The sequence below is a fragment of the Cricetulus griseus genome (genome assembly GCF_003668045.3).
Source record: "Cricetulus griseus strain 17A/GY chromosome 1 unlocalized genomic scaffold, alternate assembly CriGri-PICRH-1.0 chr1_1, whole genome shotgun sequence".
Taxonomy (NCBI): Eukaryota; Metazoa; Chordata; class Mammalia; order Rodentia; family Cricetidae; genus Cricetulus; species Cricetulus griseus.
Window position 1 is genome coordinate 98,787,980 of NW_023276807.1, and position 22,074 is coordinate 98,810,053.

Below are 22,074 nucleotides of genomic sequence, written 5' to 3' on the forward strand. Positions count from 1 at the left end.
GGGCGCGACGAGTGTGCGAATGGAGCCGCGGTGCGGGTGCAGGGTGCGGGCGCAGTGCGCGTGCAGGCGCGGGTGCTAGTGCAGGTACAAGGCGCAGATGCGGTGCGTGTGCGGGTACAGGCGTGTGTAGGGTGCGGGTGAGGCGCGTGCAAGGGGCGGCGGGCGGGGCGGGCGCGGCGGCGACAGCGGCGCCCGCGCCTCTGCGCGCGTAGGTGTGCGGCGCGCTCCTGGCGGGGACAGAGCGAGCAGATCTCGCGTGCGCTCGCCGCCCGGCGCAGCCCAGCCCGGCCCCCGCCCGGCGCCGCGAGCCGAGGTGTCTCCCGCGCCCGCGCCCGTGTCGCCGCCGTGCCCGCGAGCGGGAGTCGGAGTCGCCGCCGCCCGAGCGCAGCCGAGCGCACGCCGAGCCCGATCGCCGCCGCCATGGCCACCACGGTGACCTGCACCCGTTTCACCGACGAGTACCAGCTATACGAGGATATTGGCAAGTAAGAGCCTTGGCGCGCACCGGCTGTCCGCAGATCCCTGGGAGCGGGGACCCCATCGCCGCCGGCTCCGCGCGCACTGCGGCCCCGCGCGCCCCCGGCTCCCTCGGGCTGCGGGCCCAAGCTCACTGCCCCGTGCCACCCGGACCCCCAGCCTCGGGTTCTGGGTCCCCGCTGCCCCACCGCAGCGTGTACGGCTCTGCCCCATGCCATAGCTTGACAGGGACCGAGACTCGGGGATCTGGACTCGGCGTGGCGGGGGCGGCAGCAGGTGTCCCCCGAGCGCCGGGCAGACGTGACGCATTTGGCGGCGGGGAGGTCAGAGACGAGCGGCACGCGGGGACGGCTGCCAGGCCTAGAGTGCCCGAGGGGTCGGCCATGGCCTCAGGGGGTCGTCCCCGGTGTGGGCGAGCTGTCCTCACCCCCACCCGAGCGGCGGGCGGCAGCGGTGGCGGACCCGCTCCGCGCCTGCTCCTCGCGTGGCCCCATCTGCTCTGGGGGAGCAGCGTGGGAGCAGCTTCTGCCTTGGGTCCCTTGGGGAATCTGGGTTCTGGAGGATTTTTTCCCCCAGATTCTTCTGGAAACAAGAATTTGGAGGGGGTGGACGAGGTCAGAGAGCCAGGATCAGGCCATGGGGTGGGGGTGAGCGAGTGAATCCAGGAACCAGTTGGGCCTCCGATTTCAGGGTCATCGAGGCAGACAGAGGTTGGCTTCTGAACCGTTTTATTTTATTTAATTTTAATTTTATTTTCTGCTGTGATTGGAGGGCTGGGGAAGGGACTCTGAAGGCGTATTTCGGGTAGGGCCTCGTGGGGAACAGGTGCCCTGGCGCCAAGACGCTGCCCCGCAGCATGAGCATAAGGGGAGGAAGCTATAGTTAAAGCGTCCAGACCTGCCTTTGCCCCTGGGGTCGCCGAAACACCAAAGCCCCCAGGGGCCTCGTGTCAGGCCTGGAGCTTCCCTCTGTGATTTAAGGTGACTGCAGGGGCATCCTTAGGTACTAGCTGCATAACTCCAGAGCTGGGTCCTCCTTCCCACTCCCTCTCCCCTCCCCCATCCCTCCTGCACCGTGGGGGCGCTGGCGAGATTTCCTCTTACACATCCAGCCGCAAATCCTTTTTTTCCCTTTACTAAAAAAGCGTCTGAAAGCTGTGGTGGGCGAGGGACGCTGATCATTGATAATTGTGGAGTGCCCAGCTGGAGGAGTGTGGGGGTGTGTGCATTCCCCACTTCTAACTGCACGTGCCCAGAAGATTTGGGTCAGGCCTGGGGGAGGGGGGGTAGAGTGGCAGGAGGAAGCCTATGCTGGATTGCAAGGACCTAGGCTGGGTGGACTTGAATAGCTGTCTCAGCACCCCTTCTTCAGTTCCTGTCATACTTGGAGTCATTGAAGAAGCTTCCAGTAGCCGGTGGGGGCTGTGCTCTGAGAGGAAGAGGTGATGGGCTGGGAGCCCTCAGATGGGGGTGAGGCAGCCTCGAGGTTGGGAGCAGTCCTTCAGGCCTTCTTGATGCTTTTGAAGAGGGCTCTTCCCAGCTAGGGGCCCATCTCCTCCACAGCTGCTTCTTATGCTGCCAGGGCAGGTGGCAGTAGTCAAAACAGAGCAGTGGGAAGTCTTTGCTTCGGAGGGAACCTTCTTGTCACCTTCTCCTGTGTGCCCAGGAGCCTGTATCCCTCCCTGGGCCTCTTGGTATCTTCCAAGGAGTCCGTGTCAAGAGACCATAACCTCCAGATCACCTAGCTGGTCTGCTTTTGCACCTTGGAGCAAGCTGTCCTGTCTGTGCTGAACAGCAGCATGAGGTGGCCGCTGCCACCCCCGCTGGGGAGTTGAAACTGAAGGGTGGCATTTGCAGTAGACACAGGTGAGGACTGAAACTGCCAGCTCTTCCCTAGGTACAAAAGAATAAGCCCCTCACCCAAGTGTAGAGAAACCACACAGGTGCCAGGGTGAGACCCCAAGCTTGGTGTGGAGGGGCCAGCTAGTCAGGAGTGGTCAGCTCAGCCCAGCATACCTTTTGTGGAGACTGCTGGATACCAGGCTCCAGGCATGGTCAGGAGAGTGGTGAAGGGCCTTACCATGCCCACCTCCACTGACTACGAGTCTGATCCACCAACTCTGGCTTTGGCAGGTAGGAAATGATGACAAGTTTACCCTCAGGATAAACAGTGAGACTAGCCACCCCCCTCCTGCCCCCAGTAGCCATGTTGGCTAGTTGTTGTCGGCGCCTGCCTGGGGCACAGTTGCTGCTGCTTCACAGCCCCAGGTAGACACATCCAAGTTTATTTAAAGCCGTAGCTCCTGGCTTCCAGTCAGGAGATGCTGAGTCCCCTGCGTGGCCAAAAGGTTGGTCCCAGGCCCACAGCTGATCTTGGTTGTCTGGTGGCAGCTCTGGGCTTTCCCCTCCCTTCCTGGCTCTCTTGGATCCAGATCTCTCCTTCCTCAGGCTTGGGCAGCAGGTGGGCTGGCAGAGGGGAATGGCTGTCTGGGGCCCAGTGTGTGTCTTTCTTTGCAGCTAGTTCTTGCCTGGTGGTTCATATGCTAGGATGTAGACACATGATCCCAGGGAGCAAGCACAGTGCAAAGTGGGGAGGCCCTTAGTCCATATGGAGCGGCCTTAGGGTTCTTCAAATTATTTTCTTATTGGGTGTGTTTTAAGAATTCAGAAACCCTAGAAACGATACACATTGGTGACTCTTTTACCCAGAACTGAAAATTGTTCATCATTTTGTCTTAAAGTCCTTAAAATTATAGCAAGTAGTGTATTGCAAATAAATATTAAATAGCCCATTTTCTTCTGTCTTGACTCAAGCACTCCCATTCTTCGCTGCATTCATACAGATACAAGGATCCATGTCAACATATGATCCTTCCCAGTTTTCTTATAACTTTATGTAAAAATTCAGAACTTGTTTTCTCAGTCAGGATTGTGTTGCCAACATATGTGGTGCTGACAGGCTGTGGTGGTGGCCACCACGTGGTGATCATGGTGTGAGCACCATGTATCACCTGCTCTGCTCCTCACAGAAGTCAAGGCTGTCCCCTGTTCCTTCTCTCTCATCACATGACCAACCCTGTGCACATGGGTGCTGGTGCAAGGGATGAGAGTTACTTTGGTGTTTGTCCCTGGTGGTAGGGTTCCTGGTGAGGCTTTACCATGCCTTGCCATGCCTGCCTCCACTCACTACGAGTCTGATACACCAACTCTGGCTTTGGCAGGTAGGAAATAATGACAGGTAGAAAGTGATTATAATTCCTGGATTAATGCATGTGAATTTTCTACTTTTAGAGGGTGATTGTCTTATTAAAATATAGGTGGTCTCCCTGGAGAAAAGTACTTCCATAAGTTTTGGATATGATTGAGGGGTTCATGGACACTCCTACTTTGAGGGAGAGGGCATGGGGATCTCGGCCTATAGCTTAGTTCCTACTTAATGGTATTTTTATTGCAGCATCTATGGTTACTCACTACCTTGCCAAGCCTGGGCTGTGAAGACCACCCTTGACCTTCAGCCCAGATAACTCCCACCATTCTTGACTTCACCCCCATGGGCCCAGAACTGACCTTAATGTGTCCTTGACTCCACCTCCTGCCCCCAGGCAGCATCCGGAGCAGGATGGGGTGTGTGTGCATTGTCTGTTGTCTGTGATTCTTCTGACCTGCTCTGGACTGCTGGGTAAACTTAGGGCATCCAGGCAACTCAGCTTTGGACGATACCTTGTTCTAGGATTGGGTACAGGAGGGATCTTGTGCTTCCTGTTGTGTTTGCTTTCTTCCTCCTGCCCTAGAAGACTCCAGGCCCTTTCTGCCTCAGGGCCTTTGCTGGGGCTGTCCCCCATCTGCTCCACCTACACTGCCGTCTGTGTTGTCTTGTGAACCCTGGGCCTGGACTGCACTCACATGAAAGCAGGGGCTGGGACTCCTGCCTGGGGGCTGAGTCTCAGGTTTGACCGGAGTGGGTTTCATGTCATCTGAGGGGAAGGGGTAATTGAACCTCTGGCCTTTGCCTGATGGCTTGCTCTCCAGAAGGAGCCCTGGTCTTGATTCTCTAATATAGGGTAATTTAAAAAGAAATCGCACATGCTGGCTTTGCTGGCAAGATGCGCATTAAGGTGACGCTAGTTTAGTTACTATTTAATGGTATTTTTATACCATAACCTACTTTGCTGGGAGCTAAGAATACATCTGCATGCCTGCTGCCGGACTCTGTTCCTGTGACAGTTGCCAGCACTTCACTGGTGCTTATTATATTAACATATGCTGCATCTGTGGAACAGGTACTGTGGTCATTCCTAGTTTACAGGGAGATATTGAGGGGCACAGAGACGTTCCATCTCTTTGTAAACGTCAGGGTTTCCATCAAGGGGTTTGCTTTCAAATCCAGTGCTTCTGGTCAGAGCTGACAAAGCCACTGTTCTGTGCTTCGGAAGTGTTATCACTCAGCTGGCAGACCCTTGGCTAGCTTGTGGCCCCCTCAGACCCCAGACTCCTAAGGACTATGTCTGTCTTCAAGCCAGTGGCTTGTCACAGCATCTTTGTGCATTTCTAAACCCAGGGCCCTATCCACATTTCCTTTGTGAAAACGTCACTTCTTTTTATCACCTCTCCGTGACAACCAACACTCTGACCCCATTTGAGACCAGCAGGACTTAGAATTTTATTTTATTCGTTTACCAAGCTAGGGTAATATGGTCTTGTTATGAAAAAAAGCAAGTAATACAAAAATATACGCAGTGAAATGTGATCCTTTGCTTTAACGTCCCTCCCACAACCCCCCCCAAAAAAAAACCATGACTGTCAGCGTAAGTGTGTGTGTGTGTATGTACTGCTGTAGTCCGTGCACATTTATATCATGTGTGTGATTTGGAAACAGGCAGGCTCCCCATGTATGTGGCTGCATGATTTGTTTACCCTGACATGTCTCCATAGCAACCCCTCACATCAGAAAGTCAGCCCTCTGCCCCAATGTTCCTGTGTGTGTGTGTGTGTGTGTGTGTGTGTGTGTGCAGGAAGATATGGAGGCCAGAAGTGAGGTGTCTTCTTTAGTCATTCTCCACCCTATTTTCTGACACAGTCTCACAGGGTCTAGACTATTGGGCCAGTAAGCCTCAGGGACCCTCCTGTCTCCCCTCCCCCAGCATTGGGATTAAGGAGCATATAACCAAACCCAACTTTTCCCCTGGATTCTGGGGAGCTGAAGTCGGGGGCCTCATGCCTGCATGGCAAGCACTTGGCTTACTGCCTGAGCCATGTCCTGAGCCCCTTCATGTTAGAAAGTCTTTCCAATGAAGAGAGATGTGTGTGCCTCCATCAGCTATCTTTTTAAAGCCCAGATTTGGCATCAGTCCTCTGATATGTGATGGAGAATGAAAAAGCCCTATATTTGAAGTCAGAGTTGGTCTTTATCAACATGGGATGGTGCTGAAGGAGGGGCTGTGTGCTCAGTATAGCTTTGAGTTCTGGTAAGGCAATGCTCTCATGGATGCTTGTCAAAGTCAAGGTCATTGTTACTAAGGGAGATGGAGTCCCAGGTCTCCCTTGAATGAGCCAAAGTATTTATTCTTGTGCTCTTTTTTTCTTTCTGAGACTTCCCCAAAGTGGAGGGCAGGGAGATTAAGAGTCACCCTGGAACTCAGCAAGTAATTAATTTAGTAGGAAGGACGGAATGGAGAACCAAGCGCAACTTCTGCCCCTAGGAGAACCTCTTGCAACCTGTATCTCCTGGTCCAGCAAGATCTGTGGTATGTCTGGAGAATTTAAATATAGTCCTAAAACTAACCCCACCTTTCTAGCCCTTCTACAAACAAGAAATCTGGTTTGTTTTTTGTAAGGCATCTGGCTTGTTCCTCTCTTTTAGAGACAGGGTCTCATGTAGCCAGACTGGCCTTGAGCTGCAGCTGGTCTGGAATTCTTGATCCCCCTGTCTCTACCTCCTGAGTGCTGGGATTACAGGCTTGAGCTACCACGCCCAGCTTTGTAAGGCATCTCTTACAGCTGAAGTCACTTAGTTAGCAGGGAGACAGAATGCATTATGTACCAACTTGGCTTTCCCAAGCATTATCATATGGGTATAGTACATATAAGCATACATTTATGCATATGAAAATCTGAATTCGTTGACAATAAAAGCATCTTTTTCTGTCAGAGGTGGTGTTAACAGCTGTCTTAAGTTGGGATGGCTTTTGTCTCCTGGGTTAGAGTCAGGGCTCAGCTGCTCTTGGACAGAGTGTTTTAGCATTGGCATAATGATCCTAAAATAACGAAATTATTCTTTGTCAAGCCAGATACACATTTCTGTTGAATTCTAGAACAGATTGTTAAGAGCCAGGCAGTGATTTAAGATTTCGTTATAGGAAAGATCAAGGTCCACAGTTGTACAGGGGTGTCTTCCTGTTTTGTGAGCAGTGCCTTAAGTCTAGAGTGGAGAGGTGGGCCCTCTTCTTGGGAAGATGCCAGCTGTTACGGTGTGATGACATGTACATCGACAGTGCCTTTTGCAGCAAGGAGCCAACATATTCAATGGCTAAGGACCATGACTTCCTTGCACATAGTAGGTGTTCAGCAGTGGCTCAGCAATGCTGTGGGCTGCTCAAGCCTTGCTGCTGTGACGGCTTCCCAGAACCACAGCAGGGAAACTCCCATTCAGTGCAGGTGAGGGTCCTCGTGTACCCAGATGGCTATAGTCTAAGTGGTCTGCTGATGCTGCCACTTTGAGAGGCACATTCATGGGCCTCCAGCCCTCATACGCTGGCCCAGTGGCCAGCATGTAGGAGACTCGCATCCTTCCGCTATCTTGTTAATGGAATGCGTCCCATTATTTCTTGCACATTAAGGTACTTTGCGCAGAGTCTGAAGAGTCTGATCCAGATTGTTTGTTAGAGGACTTGGGGTATAGTAGAAGAAAGGCCTGCTGGAGAAGATGACTGGGCAGTGACTCTCCCCCATTGGCAGTGTTTAAGCTCCACCCAGCCCACCTCATCAGCCAAGAGGGGAGAAATGCCAGGAATTTTGAAAACTCTCTAGGTGGCTCTGGCCTTACCTGGTCCCCTTGGTTCTTTGAAAGCCTCTCTAACTGCATTTGGAATTTTCCTTTGTTTTTTGTTAATGCACAGTAACATGAATCCTTCCCTATACTACATATTGTCTTGAAGAAAGAAAATGTGGTCACACGGGGAAGCCACAAGTGTGATTGAGAATCTTCTAGTACTTAAAAAAACCAAGAGAGAAACTGTAAATGAATTTTAATAACTTATTTAACATATATTCTCAAATATATTTCAACATGCAATTAATGAAAAATATTACGTATTTTTGAATTCCCTTTTATATTATGAGTTGGAAACCTGATGTGATTGTACACTCACAGCACGTGTCAGCTTGGGCTAGCCACAGTTCAGGTTCTGGTGTTAGCTTGATGGCAGTGGCCGTCAGACTGGCAGGGTTTTGTTGTTGTTGTTTCTTTTGAGGGTGGTAGTTACAGTCTGCTCCTGACTTCTCCCCCCATAGACTTGTTCATTCATTGTACAAATCTGATTTCATGTTCACCATCTGCCAGGATTCTTCCGGCTGCTTGGGAAATAATAGTGCGCAAAGCAGTCAAGGGTTCCTGCCTCCTGCTGGTAGGGAGACACAGGAAAAAAAGACATAGAGCTAAACAAACCACCTGCTAGGGCAACAAGTGATGGGCACCTGCTAGAGCAACAAGTGATGGGCACCTGCTAGGATAACAAGTAATGGGCACCTGCTAGGGCAACAAGTGATAAGCACCTGCCAGGACAGCAAGTGATGGGCACCTCATGGGATCCAGGAGCTCCAGGTAGGAGGAAGGGTGCATCTATAAAAAGGGTAGTATGGAGGGCGTTGGTGGCACACGCCTTTAATCCCAGCACTCGGGAGGCAGAGGCAGGCGGATCTCTGTGAGTTTGAGACCACCCTGGTCTACAGAGCGAGTACCAGGATAAGCTCCAAAGCTACACAGAGAAACCCTGTCTCAAAAAACAAACAAACAAACAAACAAAAAACTAAAACAAATAAATGTTTCTGTGGGCTGGAGAGATGGCTCAGAGGTTAAGAGCACTGACTGCTCTTCCAGAGGTCCTGAGTTCAATTCCCAGCAACCACATGGTGGCTCACAACCATCCGTTATGAGATCTGGTGCCCTCTTCTGGTGTGCAGATATATATGGAAGCAGAATGTTGTATACATAATAAATAAATAAAATCTTTAAAAAAAAAGGGTAGTAACGAAGTAATGATAGGCTCTAATTGGATCTGGAAGGACAGAGGTGACATTACTACCATTCTAACAGAAGGGTTACACAGAAATGTTATGAACGGTTGTGTGCCAAAGGCTAGATAACCCGGGCGAAAAGACACAAATTACTGGCTCAAGACAAAATAGAAAATTGGAGAAGGCCTGTACTAGAGATTGTATTAGTGATTGATCATAGCCTCCATGGTGGGCTTCCCAGTTTCCTTCATGAAGTCTGTAACAACACTAGACTATGTTAGTGTTCCAACGTTAGTCAGACACTGATGTTAGAAGGAAACTACAGATGAGTATCCTTTACAAATGTAAATGCAACTTCTAAACAAATTAATAACACTGGCCTGTCAATGCATGGATAGACTATACAATATGACAAGTAGGACTTATCCCAGAAGTGGCAAATGCTGGTTTAACATTCAAAGAGAAATCTCTATTAGATGGTGTTGAGAGAATAAAAAGAAACACCATGGCCATCCCAATGGATGCAGAGAAAGCATTTGTATTAGCTACTTAAAATTTTTTTTCTGTATGTGTGTGCAGTAGTGTGTGTGTACATGTACATGTGTGCATGTGTGCATGGTGTGATATGCATAAATTCACATATATGTTGGGACCGGAGACTGATATCAAATACCTTCTTCGGTTTCTATTCATCTTAATTTTGGGGACAGAGTCTCTCACTGGGTCTAGAGCTCATGTCTTTCTAGACGGGCTGGCCAATGAGCTCTAGGAATCCACTTGTCTCTGCTCTCCCCCTCCACCCCAGAGCTAGGGTTATGGACACGAAACCTTTTAAGTGGGTGCTGGAGATCTCACCTCAGATCCTTATGTTTGCATGATAGGCACCTTTACTAAGTCATGCTCCAGCCCCTCTATTAGTTATTTTCCTCGTCCTGGGACAAAATACCTGCCAGAAGTGATGTAAATGAGGAAGGACTGATTTTGGCTCACAGTTCCCGGGGAATTTCAGTCCATCGTGCAGGGCAGGTGTGTATGGGGAATGACACAGAGGCATTGGGAGCACGAAGCAGAGCCCCCGTCTACACAGGACCCAGAGCAGAGCTAGAAGGAGCCAGTTCTGGTTTAGCATCTCACTTCTGTCAATCAGGTGCCCCAGTACCACCAGCTGGGATCAGGTCCTCGACATATGAACCCATATGCTGAATATAAAATGTGCATTCAGGCCATATCAGTATTTGACAAAATCATATACTCTTTCTTGATTTAAAAACAAAACAAAAATATTGCAAACTGCAGCAGAAGGAAACATCTTTAACTTGACAGAAGGTATTTATGAAAACCTACAGTGACATCACCATTTTCAGGGATCACAGTGATGAGGTTCTTGGCGGGATATTTGTGTAAGAAAAAAAATAATAATCAGATTGGAAAAGTGTAGGTGAAACTGGTTGCAGATGATGTGATCTTGTACAAAATTTTGAGAAATCCATTAAAAACTGTTAGAGAAAAAAATAACAGCCGATTTCAGGATACTGATACAAAAATCCATCATAATTCACCACACTAGCAATGTTTAATCCCAAAACAGAGTCTGAAAATCAATTCCATGTACAATAACATTTAAAGGAGTAAAATATAGTGCTAAGTTTTACAAAAGAGGAGTTGAGGGTAAGGTCAGTGTTGCCTAAGGCCCTGGGTTCAATGCCACTACCACAAAAAAAAAAAAAAAACAAAAGAAGAGAAGAATTTGTACATTGAGAACGATGAACCACGTTGAGAGCATGCAAAGACCAAAACAAACGGAAGAACCCCTCCTGCTCATGGGTCTGTGTCGCCACCTTCCCATTCCTGAAACACGATGCCCAAAGAGGCTAGTTTGGGGGAGAGTGACTTCAGCTCAGTTCTTCAGAGGTTGCAGTCCATGTCACTGGCATATTTGCTTCTGGGCTCATGCATGGTGAGGCAGACTGTCACGGTGGGCCCATCAGTTGGAACAAAGGGCTTTACCTTAGTGCACATAGAAGGCAGAAGGTGGGCAGAAGAGGTAGAAAAGCTTTCCAGCCCTCCCACCCCTGTGACCTACTTCCTCCAGCTAGACCCACCCCTCTTTCTACCTTCTCCCACCTCAGAGGGGTGTGTGCACAAGAGCCTCACAATTCATCAGGTCCCCAAAGCCTGTCAGCCACACCCAAGCCTTTCCAGGGTCCTTCACTGGAGATTTCAGATTCAAACCACAGCAAGAGGGTCCAAATTTAACTACAGTGCCTTTTTTGTTGTTTTGTCTTTTGTTTCTTCAAGACAGGGTCTCACTATGTGGTCATGACTGTCCTGGAACCCACTCTACAGAACAGGCTGGGCTTCAATCCCAGAAATCCACCTGCCTCTGCCTCCTGAGTCCTGGGAATAAAGGCATGCACCACTACACCCAGCTTAACCATAGTTTTATCAATATAATACCTTGAAGATTCTAGGGTCCTTCTTTTTACCAAACTTGACAAATTTGTCCTAAATTTACATGGTAATTTGAGGAATTCAGAATAGCCAAAATGGCTTGGTGGTGGTAGCACATACCTTTAAAATTCAGCACTGGGAAGGCAGAGGGAGGTGGATCTCTGTGAGTTCAAAGCCAGTCTGGTCCACAGAGCAAGTTCCAGCCAGGACAGCCAGGGGCACATAGAGAAACCATTTCTCAAAACAAACAAACAAAAAACAGAATAGCCAAAACAATTTTATGAAAGAAAAAAGCTTAGAGGATCCAGTATCTTGATTTCAAAATTATACAGGTAAGAGCAATCAGGACCTTGTAGCATTGGCAGGAAGATAATGCAGTGATAGCCAGTGAATCCTCCGAATTGAGTGCCTGGAATAAATTCTGTAGCTTTATGCCCAATTTTTGCTCATTGTTTTGTTTTTTGCTGGTGTTTTGATTTGAACACATGACCTTGTGAATTCAAGTCAACTGCTGAGTTACCTCTCTGCCCATCAGCGGATGCTTGACAAGGACACCCAGACAGTCCAGTGGAGGAAGACAGTTGGGTCATTGTTCATGGGACATGCCTATAAGTCCCATAACTGACAAGGCTGAGGCAGGAGGAGTGTGAGGCCAGGATGCACATAATAAGACTGTTTCAACATAAACAAACAAAATCAAACAGGATCCAAGTCCAAAAGAATGAAGTTGAAGCTGACACTATACAAAATGATCTCAAGCTGGATCTTAGACTGAAATGTGGGAGATGAAACCATAAAGAGCTTAGATGTAAATGTGGTGAGTGAGTCTATGTGGCCTTGAATTAGGCAATGGTTGTTTAGATATGACACCAAAATACAAGCAACAAAAGAAAAACAGGTGAATTTGACTCACCAACATTAAAACTTCTGTGTTCCAAAGGGTATGAACAAAGAAGGCAGCTGATGGGACAGGAGAACTAATTTGAAAAGCCATGTATGTATGACTTTGTGTTCAGAGTACTTAAGAGCTTTCACTACAGCAACATAAATAACCCAATTTTTAAAATGCCAGAGTGGGTCAGCTCAGTTAGTGAAATATGCTTGCCTTGCAAGAATGAGGAAGTGAGTTTTATCCCAGAACCCATGTTTTTAAAAAACCTGCAGAGACAGGTGGTTCTCTGGGGCTCATTGGCCAGCCCAGCCTCACTGTCATGGTGAGCTCCATGCCAAAAAGAGACCATGACTCACAAAAAAAAAAAAAAAAAAAAAAAAAAAAAAAAAAAAAAAAAAAAAAAAGCACCTACGGGAACTCTGAGTCTTCCTCTGGCTTCCACGTGCACATGCACCCTTCAAACACAGGTGGCCTGAAGACCCATCTCTCATCCAGCAGGGTCCTGAAAGACAGCCGGTACCCACTGGCTCTGGTCTGCATCTCACTGATCCTCAGTTGGGGTGGGAAGAAAGGGTGTGGAATGACTAACCCCCACGGGTAGAACTTGGAGTGATGAAGTGTGAAACTTAGATCATGGTAATGAGTGCCCACTATGAATATATTACAAGCCATTGGGTCATACACTCCAACTGGGTGACTTGTTATATGAATTATATCTCAAGAGGCCCGGGGCCTCCCTTAATGTGCAGGGTTCCCAGAAGGGAGATGTGGAAAGGCCAACTCCGCCAAGCCAGCTTCTGCTGTGAAGCCTTCACAAACCACTCAGTGAGAAGCACTGTTGTCACCAGAGCACCTGACAGGTGCCTGGTGACTGTGTCTCTAAACTTAGCTGTTCCTTGGGCCTCTGCCTAATGTGAGCTCAGACTGGAGCTCAGGCCTGAGGCAGGGCAGAGTCAGGTTCCCACTAGGTGAGAAGCATCTAGGACCTGGGATCTCCACGGGGCAAAGCCAGGAGCTGCAAAAGCTTGAGCTGAATATGAAAACTCATGCCACATCCTTTCTTTCTGCAGAAAGGAGAGGGGTGAGGACAAGCCTGCCCACTTCCATTTGCTTCCATAACTGCCCTTCTTGAAGGTCCTACTTCCAGGGATCCAAATGGTGCCACCGTGGCTTCACCTTATTCTCCTTGTTTTGTAGTATTGTCCCATTTACTACTGCAGCGTGAGCTGGCACTTGGTGTCCTTGTAACCCATAGTATCCACTTTTCTTTCTCAGAGGCTTGGTCCATAGAACAGCAGTACATCTTCCTCCATGGCGGGCCTCCCAGGACACACATGTGGCTGCCCAGAAAGTCACCTAAGGATCAGTGAGATGTGGACCAGAGCCGGTGGGCACTGGCTGCCTTTCAGGACCCTGGAAGGGTGGCAGGATGGGAGGTGGGTCCCCGGAATCAGTGAGAATGTGGTGTCCTAAGGCCATCATGGGATATAAATCTGATTCATGGGTCTCATTGTGTCCCTAGAAATGAATGTAGCTCAGCCTAGCTGCTTTCTTGCAGAGATGAAGACCCCCACCAATCCAGGGCCCTCTGACTTTCTCTTCCTTCGTCATCTTGTCACAACAGCCCCCAGATCCATGGTTTTGGTGCTTTTTCCCCTCAGCTCCTCTGCAGGCTCGGGTTCATTTTATCTTTACCCTGATTCATACTCATCTTGGCCAGTGGTAGACTTGATGGATAACTTGTCTTGTTGGGAGGACGTCGGTCTCTTTCTCTATGGCAAGGTACCCTCCAAGATACCAGAGCTGGGGGGGGGGCACAGAGGCTACCTGCCCTGTGTGGGGTTTCAAGGGCCTATGCACAAAGTTTATCCCATCCCCATTGACTTTTAGTTCACTGTTTACTGCCTAGAACCACTGGTTGTTTTTTTTTTCCCTCAAAACTTTAGTATTTGTCACCAGAGGTTAAGGTTTTATTGTTCACACAGTATTGTAGGTTTTTTTTTTTTTAGACCTATATTTTAAGAGCTGGGGGTGTAGCTCAGTGGTAGACACTTTTTTGATGTGTGAGGTCCTGGATTCCACCCCAGCACCACACAGCCAAAACAGAACATCTTAAAGATAGTGCTTCAAGTGCCTGCTTGTTTCATTTTTCTTTAAAAGTTTTTTTTACTTTCATTGATTATTAATGTTTTTTAAATTAATTTTATTTATTTATGCGTGTGCAGGGGTGGGGGTAGGGCAGGAGAGGACATTGGATTCCCCAGAACTGGAGTTACAGACGGCTGTGAGCTGCCATGTGGGTGCTGGGAATCAAATCCAGGTCCTCTGGAAGAGCAGCCAGTGCTCTTAACTACTGAGACATCTCTCCAGACCTATTTCATCATTTTATAAAGATTTCCAGAGACACGGCCACATATACCACTGGAACATGTCTCCTTTTTTCCTGAGGTAAAATACACACGAGGCTTAGCATCTTGATCGCTCACAGATGCCATTCAGTAGCATCAGAACAGTCACTGTCCTATGACAGTCAATGCTTGTCCACTCCCCCTCCCCGCCCTTGAATGCTAACTTCCTGTCCTCTAACAGTCCTGCCAATCTCCACTCTAGCTTCTTTCTGCCTCTGAAGTTACTCTCCCAAGGACTTCAGAGAAGTGGATGCATACAGAACGTCATCTCACTCACCCAGTGTCTGCCGAGGTCACTCACGTGGGAGACTGTGTTGGAACCTCCCTCCTGAGTCTGTTTCATGGCCCAAGGGGACACATTTTATTCATCCATTCACCCATCAGTAGACACCTGGGTTTCATCCACCATGTGAATGACGTAGCTGTGAATGTCAGTGTGTAAAGGATGTTTTTATGGGCATGATATGTGTTCCCTTCTGCTGGGCATGTGCTATGAACTGCTGGTCTGTTTGACCTTGGGCTGCCTTGCATCTTTGGGTTTCAGTCTCCCACCTCTAAACCAGCATCAGAGCATCCCTCAGAGCCCTCTGTCGTTTCTGTGGAAACCAGTTCTTGCAAATGAGCTTTCCTGCTGAGCTTTCCTGCAGGATGGGCTTGTGCTTTGCAATTGACATGGACACAGATCTGTATGTAATGTAGATTCCTTAAGAATAAAACAAGAAGCAGGGTAGTGGTGGCACATGTTTTTAATCCCAGCACTTGGGAGGCAAAGACAGTAGGATCTCTGTGAGTTCGAGGCCAGTCTAGTCTACAAAGCAAGTTCTAGGACAACCAGAGTGGTTTGTTACACAGAGAAATCCTGTCTCAAAAACAAAACAATAAAACAAGAAAGGTGAAATCAGATTGATCTGAAGTGTAACAGATCCCTAGTCCTGAGAAACTTTAAATGATACAGGAGAGAGGGACAGAGTAAACACACACACTGTGGAGTTGTTGCACTCTGGGTTGGGAAACTGTGTGTTCTCACTATAGCTGCTGCTCAGACAGTGTCCAGCATTCTTGAGATACCCTCCTCAGGCTAGGAGTGGCATATCTCCTTGCCTGTCCTCCACAAGCCAGCACGGCCTTGGCTGTCATTCTGTTCAAAGGTAATTTCAGACCCTCTGGGGTTTAATGCAATTCTTGTCTCTGCATGGTGACTTCCCCGCTGTCCCTTCCTGGGCACAGTGACCAGCAGCCTCTGCCAGGAGGATGTGGCAGGCTCTGAGTGAGGTCTTTGAAGGTGGTGGTGTGGCTGCTGCCAGTGGCCTTCTGAGGGAGTTGCCGCTGGGCTGCTTCTCCATCAACTCACGATTTGGGACAGTTTCTTCCTCATTGGCACACATTCAGTTGCTCATGTCCCACAGATGTCTCAATGTCACAGGCTGCTATCCAAGGTGACCCCTGCATGCAGGCATGCTGTAAGGCTACAGAGGGGAGACTGCAGTTGTCAAGCTGGGCCAGGAAGTCATCATACATTACAGACGGTGTCTGCATCCTTGTCCTGACCCTGTCTGTGCTCTCACCCTGGGAGTAGATGACACCTCTGTAGTTGGAGATGTCTTGTGTTCCTTCAGAGTCTTCTACACATTGTATGATGGAGCCAGGGCTCAAACATCCAGGACAGGCCCCGAGGGTGCAGCGCAACTTCTACATCCTTGGAGCTTAGGTTCCGGGCTGACTTAGTACAGTGGTTTTGAAGTTGTCCCTGCCAGGCCAGTAGCATGGCCTTGACCTGAGAGCCCTCCTCCAGCTGGGCAGCCTGCTCAAAGGAGGGCCCCATCTGGTTGTAGTAGTAAGACCCCTCTTTCGGAGCTGGTCTGGTGTCTGGCTGCTCTTTGGGACAGTGCCTGGTGCTAAGCTGGCACTTTGAGGACCTTGTGGTAGTAGTGGGTGCTTGGCATGCCAAGCAGACAGGGATCTAGGCTGAGGTCACAAGCCACTCTTTGCAGAGGACCATCAACAACCAAGTGTCCTCTGTGCCTGCTGCACCTTTCTGGCCCTGCCCAGCCTGGCAGGCAACAAGGACAGATGCCTGGGAGAGATGGCCACTCAGTCCCTGGCTCCACAGCAGGGAGTGTTGAGAGATTGGAGCGGTGTTGCGTGTCCAGGCCTGTTGCTAGGCAAAGTGCCTTATGTAGGTGTCACACAGATGGTCTGGTGTAGATGGTCACCTGTGTTTTCTGCACAGGACTAGGACTGAACTTTGAGACACAGACTATGTCTGGGGCCCCTCACAGCCCTTTCTTTTCTTTGTAGTCTTCCCCCCTACCTTTCTAAGCAAAATGGGATGACTTTGTCCTGCCCCCAAGTATCCCAAGCAACAGGAGAGTCCTGAAGGTAGGCACTGGGGAAGAGCCTGAGGAAGCAGAGAATTGCCAGTGTTCCTGACAGAGCAAGGGCAGGTGGTAAGGGTAGTAGGTGTGAGGGACTTGGGCCACAGCACATGGAGAGGTTCCATCCCTCCTCTGAAGACTGTCCCTTTGTACCTGCTGATTGCTGGATGGTCCCTGCTGTTTCTAAGGTTAGAGTCAGCATCCCCTGATAGGCAGAGATGGCTGTACATTTGGACTCTCCAGACACAGAGAAGATACAGTTCTGTCCTCAAAGTGCCCACCCTCATGTTTTGGGGACAGAAGAATGTGCTCTGTACCAAATGAAGAGGTGGTTTCCCTCACATAAAGAACACCTAAGGAGTCAATGAGAAAATAACCAGACCCAACTGATAAATGAATGAAGCAGGCAGTGTACACAAAAGCACTGTGCACAATGTAAGCAAAGGTTTGTGTCTGTAAAACCAAGAAATGAAACAGGAGCCATCTTCCATATGTCTTCCAGGTCCTCAGTAATCTGTGTGATGATAAGTCACCTTGCCCAGACATAGGCTGAGCTCTCCTGTGGATGAGGACCACAGCTCAGGCTGAGCTCTCCTGTGGATGAGGACCATGGCTCAGGCCTATAAGCACCAAGCCTGGGGGTGGATTGGCCTTGAAAGTGCCTGAAGGCCTCCTGATGTGGGCAGTTAAGGAATGTCAAAGATGTGGCTGAGTCAGAGGGCCTGTCTCTAGTGTCAAAAGCCAGACAGTGCTGATATGGGGATTCCAACACTGAGCCCCACCCCCCTCCTCCCTCCGCTCTCACCCTTCCTCTCTGATTCTCCCCTTCCTCCACTCCCCTTTCCTCCTGCCTACAGTCTTCTCCTTCCGCAGAGCAGGGTGTGTGTGTGTGTGTGTGTGTGTGTGTGTGTGTGTGTGTGTGTGTTAGGGGTGTCACAGTCAAGACTTTACCCAGGTGCTCAGTGTAAGGCATGTCTTGCCACACTCTGTCCCCCAGGACCCTGAAGTATCATTTTCTAATGCCGTGTGGCTTCTTGTCACTCAAGTGCTGACATTTCTCTGTGTGGTCAGTGCATTGTTGCTACCCTGTGGCTGGCACATCAGCGTTTGGTTTTTGAAATCCTTCTCTGTCTTGGTATCCTAGAAAAATATTTTTGTCTCTTTATAATTTCATTTTGAGGCAGGTTCTTACTATGTAGCCCAAGCTGGCCTCAAACTCAGAAATTTCCTATCTTCTCCAGCCCAGAAAAGAAAAAGGAAAGGTTTTTGTTGTTGCTAATTTTTAACTGCCCTCCAAAGTGGCAGGGCCTTTAACCCCAGCACTTGGGAGGCAGAGGCAGGTGGATCTCTGAGTTCAAGGCCAGCCTGGTCTCCAGAGTGAGTTCCAGGCCAGCCAGAACTACTGTCTAAAAATAAGATGTGCGATCTGTGTCTAGATTCCATTTTCCATCTGGATGTGTGCTTGTTCCAGCCCCGTTGTTGACAAGACCCTCCTTTCTTCATAGGGTCTCTGGAGACCTGGAACTGTGTTCTTTCCTTTCAATGTTGTGTTGGCCATTCTATATCTTTTTCTTTTCCACGTCGCTTTATAGTAAGTTTGTCTGTATCCACAAAATATCTTGTTGGGCTTATCTTTCATCTGTAGATGAAGCTGGGAAGAGCTAAGTTCACAAACTGAGTCAACCTATCCATGCTGGTTCAGCATCCCTCAGTTAGTTTTGTCTTCCATTTTTTCATCCAAATTTCATCTCTTTCCCTATTAGATCTTGTACATATTTTGCCAGGGATACGCCCACTTATTTTACTTTTTGTGGTGCTGACGTAAATGCTATTATATTTTAGGTTTCAAATTCCAGTTGCTTATGAGACAGCAGCTGATTTTTAAATATCAACCTAATAGCCTCCAGCCCTTCTGTACCACCTGTGATTAGGTTCTTGTTGGTCAGAGGGGGTTCCTACATGTATGCATTGTTTCTAAGCAAAAATGGTTGTATTTTCCCTTCCCCACCAATATGGTCCTTATTGCCTTTTGTCTTACTAGCATTAGCTGTGACTTTCCAGTATGATGGCAGATCATAATGGGAGGAGACATCCTTGCTTTCTTTCTTCTGATCCTGTGGGTTGTCATCTAGATTTAAGTCTGATAGAAACTGTAGATCTTTGTCAACTCTTTTTTATCAAGTTGTGGAGGTTCTGCTGTATTCTTTGTTTGCTGAGGGTGCATGCTTGTGAATGTGTGTGTTTGTAATGAGTATTAGGTTTTTATTAAATGCTCTTTCTTTCTATCTGTATGGTCATATGATTTTTCATCTTTAATTTGTTGGGGTGTGATTATATTGATTTTGAATATGAGCCAGTCTTGTATACCAAGGGTGAGTCCCACTGGATTCAGCTTGGAGATCTCTGTTAAGGATGTTTATGAAATATCTCTACCACAGTGCAATCTTCACTTAGGTATTAGTGAAATCAGCTGGCTAAAATGGGTAAAGTATTCCTTTTGTTTTTATTTTCTAGAAGAGAATTGGTACACTTTCCTTTCATCTGCTTGTTTTACTTTTGAGGCAGGGTCTCATTATAGAGCCTTGGCTGGCTTGGAACCCTCTACGTAGGCCAGGTTGCTCATGAACTCAGAGACCCACCTGCCTCTGCCTCCCGAGTGCTGGGATCAAAGATGTGTGCTACCATGTCCAGTTTGTTATACGTTCTTAAATGTCTGATAGGGTTCACAAGCGAGACCATTAGAGAATGATTCTTTCTTCTTGGGAAAGCTGTCAGTTATTCACTCCATTTCTCTGAGAGATCTAGACCTGGTCAGAGCACCTCTCTCTCTGGCTTTGTTTTTTGAGACAGTCTTCCAATGGAGCCCACACTGGCCTTGAACTTGAGATACTTCTTGCCCTAGCCTCCCAAGTGCTAGAACTACAGATACGTGCTATCCCTGTGTGACTTTTGATGGATTGTGTCCTTCCAGGAGTTGGTCCATCTCATCTAAGTTTATCAAACTATGGCCAAAGGGCTGGCCACACCGTCTCTACTCTTCCTTTCAGGGTCAGCGGGCTCAGTAGTGATGGTCGTGGCCTCATTTCTGTGTTCTCTCTCTTCATCCCGCTCTTGCATTCTGTTCTCTTTCTTCACCTCATCTGGATCTCACACTCCAATGTGACCAGCAGTTTTTCACTGGCATTGATCTTTTCAAAGCTTTTGGCTTTGTTGATTTTCTGTATTGATTTCCTGTCTACAGTTTCACTGATTTCTGCTCTAGTTTTTAGTTTTCTTCTGCTTGCTTTCAATTTCATTCTTTCTTCTCCGTGTTTATTTTTATTTATTTATTTCTATGTGTATGAATGTTTTGCCTATATGTGTACATGTGCAACACATGAGTGCCTGATGCCCACAGCAGTTAGAAGAAGGCTTCAGATACCCTGGAACGGAAGTTACGGATGGCTGAGCATCACAGTGTGGGTGCTTGGAATCGAACCTGGGTCCTCTGCAAGAGCAGTGGGTGCTCTTAACCACTGAGCCATCTCCCCAATGCCTCTTTCTCTTTTCTTGAGGAGAGGCTCAGGTTACTAATTTTAGATTTTTTCTTTTCTATTTACATGCATTTATGATATGAAATTTCTTGAGTTCCACTCTAACTCAAGTTTTTAATAAGTTTTTAATAAGGTCTACTTTCATTTTTTTTTGTCAAAATATCTCCAAAATTTCTCCTTCAGCACTTTTCTTTGATCCTTATAAAATTTAGAAACATGGCATTTAATAACCCTGTGTTAGGATTTTTCAAGCTTTCTGTTATTTATTCTAGTTTGACTCTGTCACAGCCCAAATGCATGCTTTGATTTGTGTTCTTTTGAATTCAAGGTGTGTTTATGGCCCAGCATGGGATCCACCTCAGTTAACATTTCATGTGAACTTGGGAATGGTGGGTAGGTTCTACTGTTGCTGGATAAGGTGGTCTATCTCTAGGCCTCCTTCATGTCCAGGTAAGTAATTGTTCCTGATTTTCTGCCTGCTGTATCTTTCCAATTCTGTATGTATGGGTGTGTGCACATACATGTATCCTGTGTGGGCAGGCACTCATCCATGTATGTGTGAGCCAGAGAACAACTTCAGGTGTTTGCTCCTAAGGTGCCACCCAGCCTCACACTGACTTGAAATCCGAGTAGTAGGTGATGCTGGCTGGCCAGCAAACCCAGGAGTCCACCAATCCTTACCTTCCCAACGCTGTGATTATGAGTGTGTGCCACCACTCCCAGCACTTTTTGTGTGGGTTCTGGGGCTCAGGTTTTTCTGTTTGTGCAGCAGCCATCGCCCCAGCCCCTGGCTCTGTCCTTTTCTGATCCAGACTTTTGCATCCCCAGTTGTGGTGGTGGGTTTATCTAGTTCTTCTCACAGTTCTGGCAGATCGTATGTATAATAAGGCAGTGGCAGAGTCAAGAAATAGACAAACGAATACATAATAAAAAATGTCAGTTGTAAGTTATTGGCCCTATATACTATTGTTTTCTCTAATTTACACATCAGTGCATTTATTTATATTGCTATATGACTAATCAAAATGCATCTTTTATTTTATTTTATATCTGTCACAAAATTTTAACCACTTAAGGTCAGAGTTTAGTCACCCCAAGTACACTCCCATTGTCCTTGTGTAACACTTTCATCTGCTCCAGGTGAAACACTGCACCCGTTTGATTGACACCTCCATTCCCCTTTCCCTCCAGGCCCCCGTCACTGCTGTTATCTACTTTCTCTCGGTGGACTTGCCTATCCAAGTCCTGTATGAGGAGAATCCTGCAGTGTTCGTCACCTGGAACTGGCTTGTTTCACTTAGTGAATATCTTTAAAGTGTATAGGTATTGTGTGTGTCAGGATTTTCTCCTTGCTGAGGCTGAGTAACCCTTCCTGTGTGGGCATGTGCTGCCCTTTGTTCAGCCATGCTCCTTCAATGGGCGTGTGATTGCTTCTGCCTTAGGCGATCACAAACGATGCTGCTGTGAGTATGGCATACATGTATCTGTTTTAGTCCCTGCTCTCAAGTCTCTGACTTCACCCGGAATTGTATGTATGTTGCTCCTGTGTTTAACTGTGTTGAGGAACCACAGGCTGTCTTACCATTTTCTGTCCTTATCATTGATGCCAAAGCTCCAAGTCCTCTGTCTCCCTGCTGCGCTTGTGTTCAGTCTTTAAGGGTTTTGTTTTACTTGTTTGTTGTTGTTGTTTGTTTTGTTTTTGTAGTA

General features: G+C 47.9%; 1 protein-coding gene across 1 annotated transcript in view; it reads left to right on the plus strand.

Moving 5' to 3' along the window:
• Positions 1-420: 420 nt before the first annotated feature.
• Positions 421-22,074, plus strand: part of Camk2b (calcium/calmodulin dependent protein kinase II beta) — an 89,783-nt gene continuing 68,129 nt past the window's right edge. Inside the window, exon 1 of the mRNA XM_027388178.2 lies at positions 421-485. Coding sequence (XP_027243979.1) covers positions 421-485 — 65 coding nt within the window. The remainder of the gene's footprint in view (positions 486-22,074) is intronic.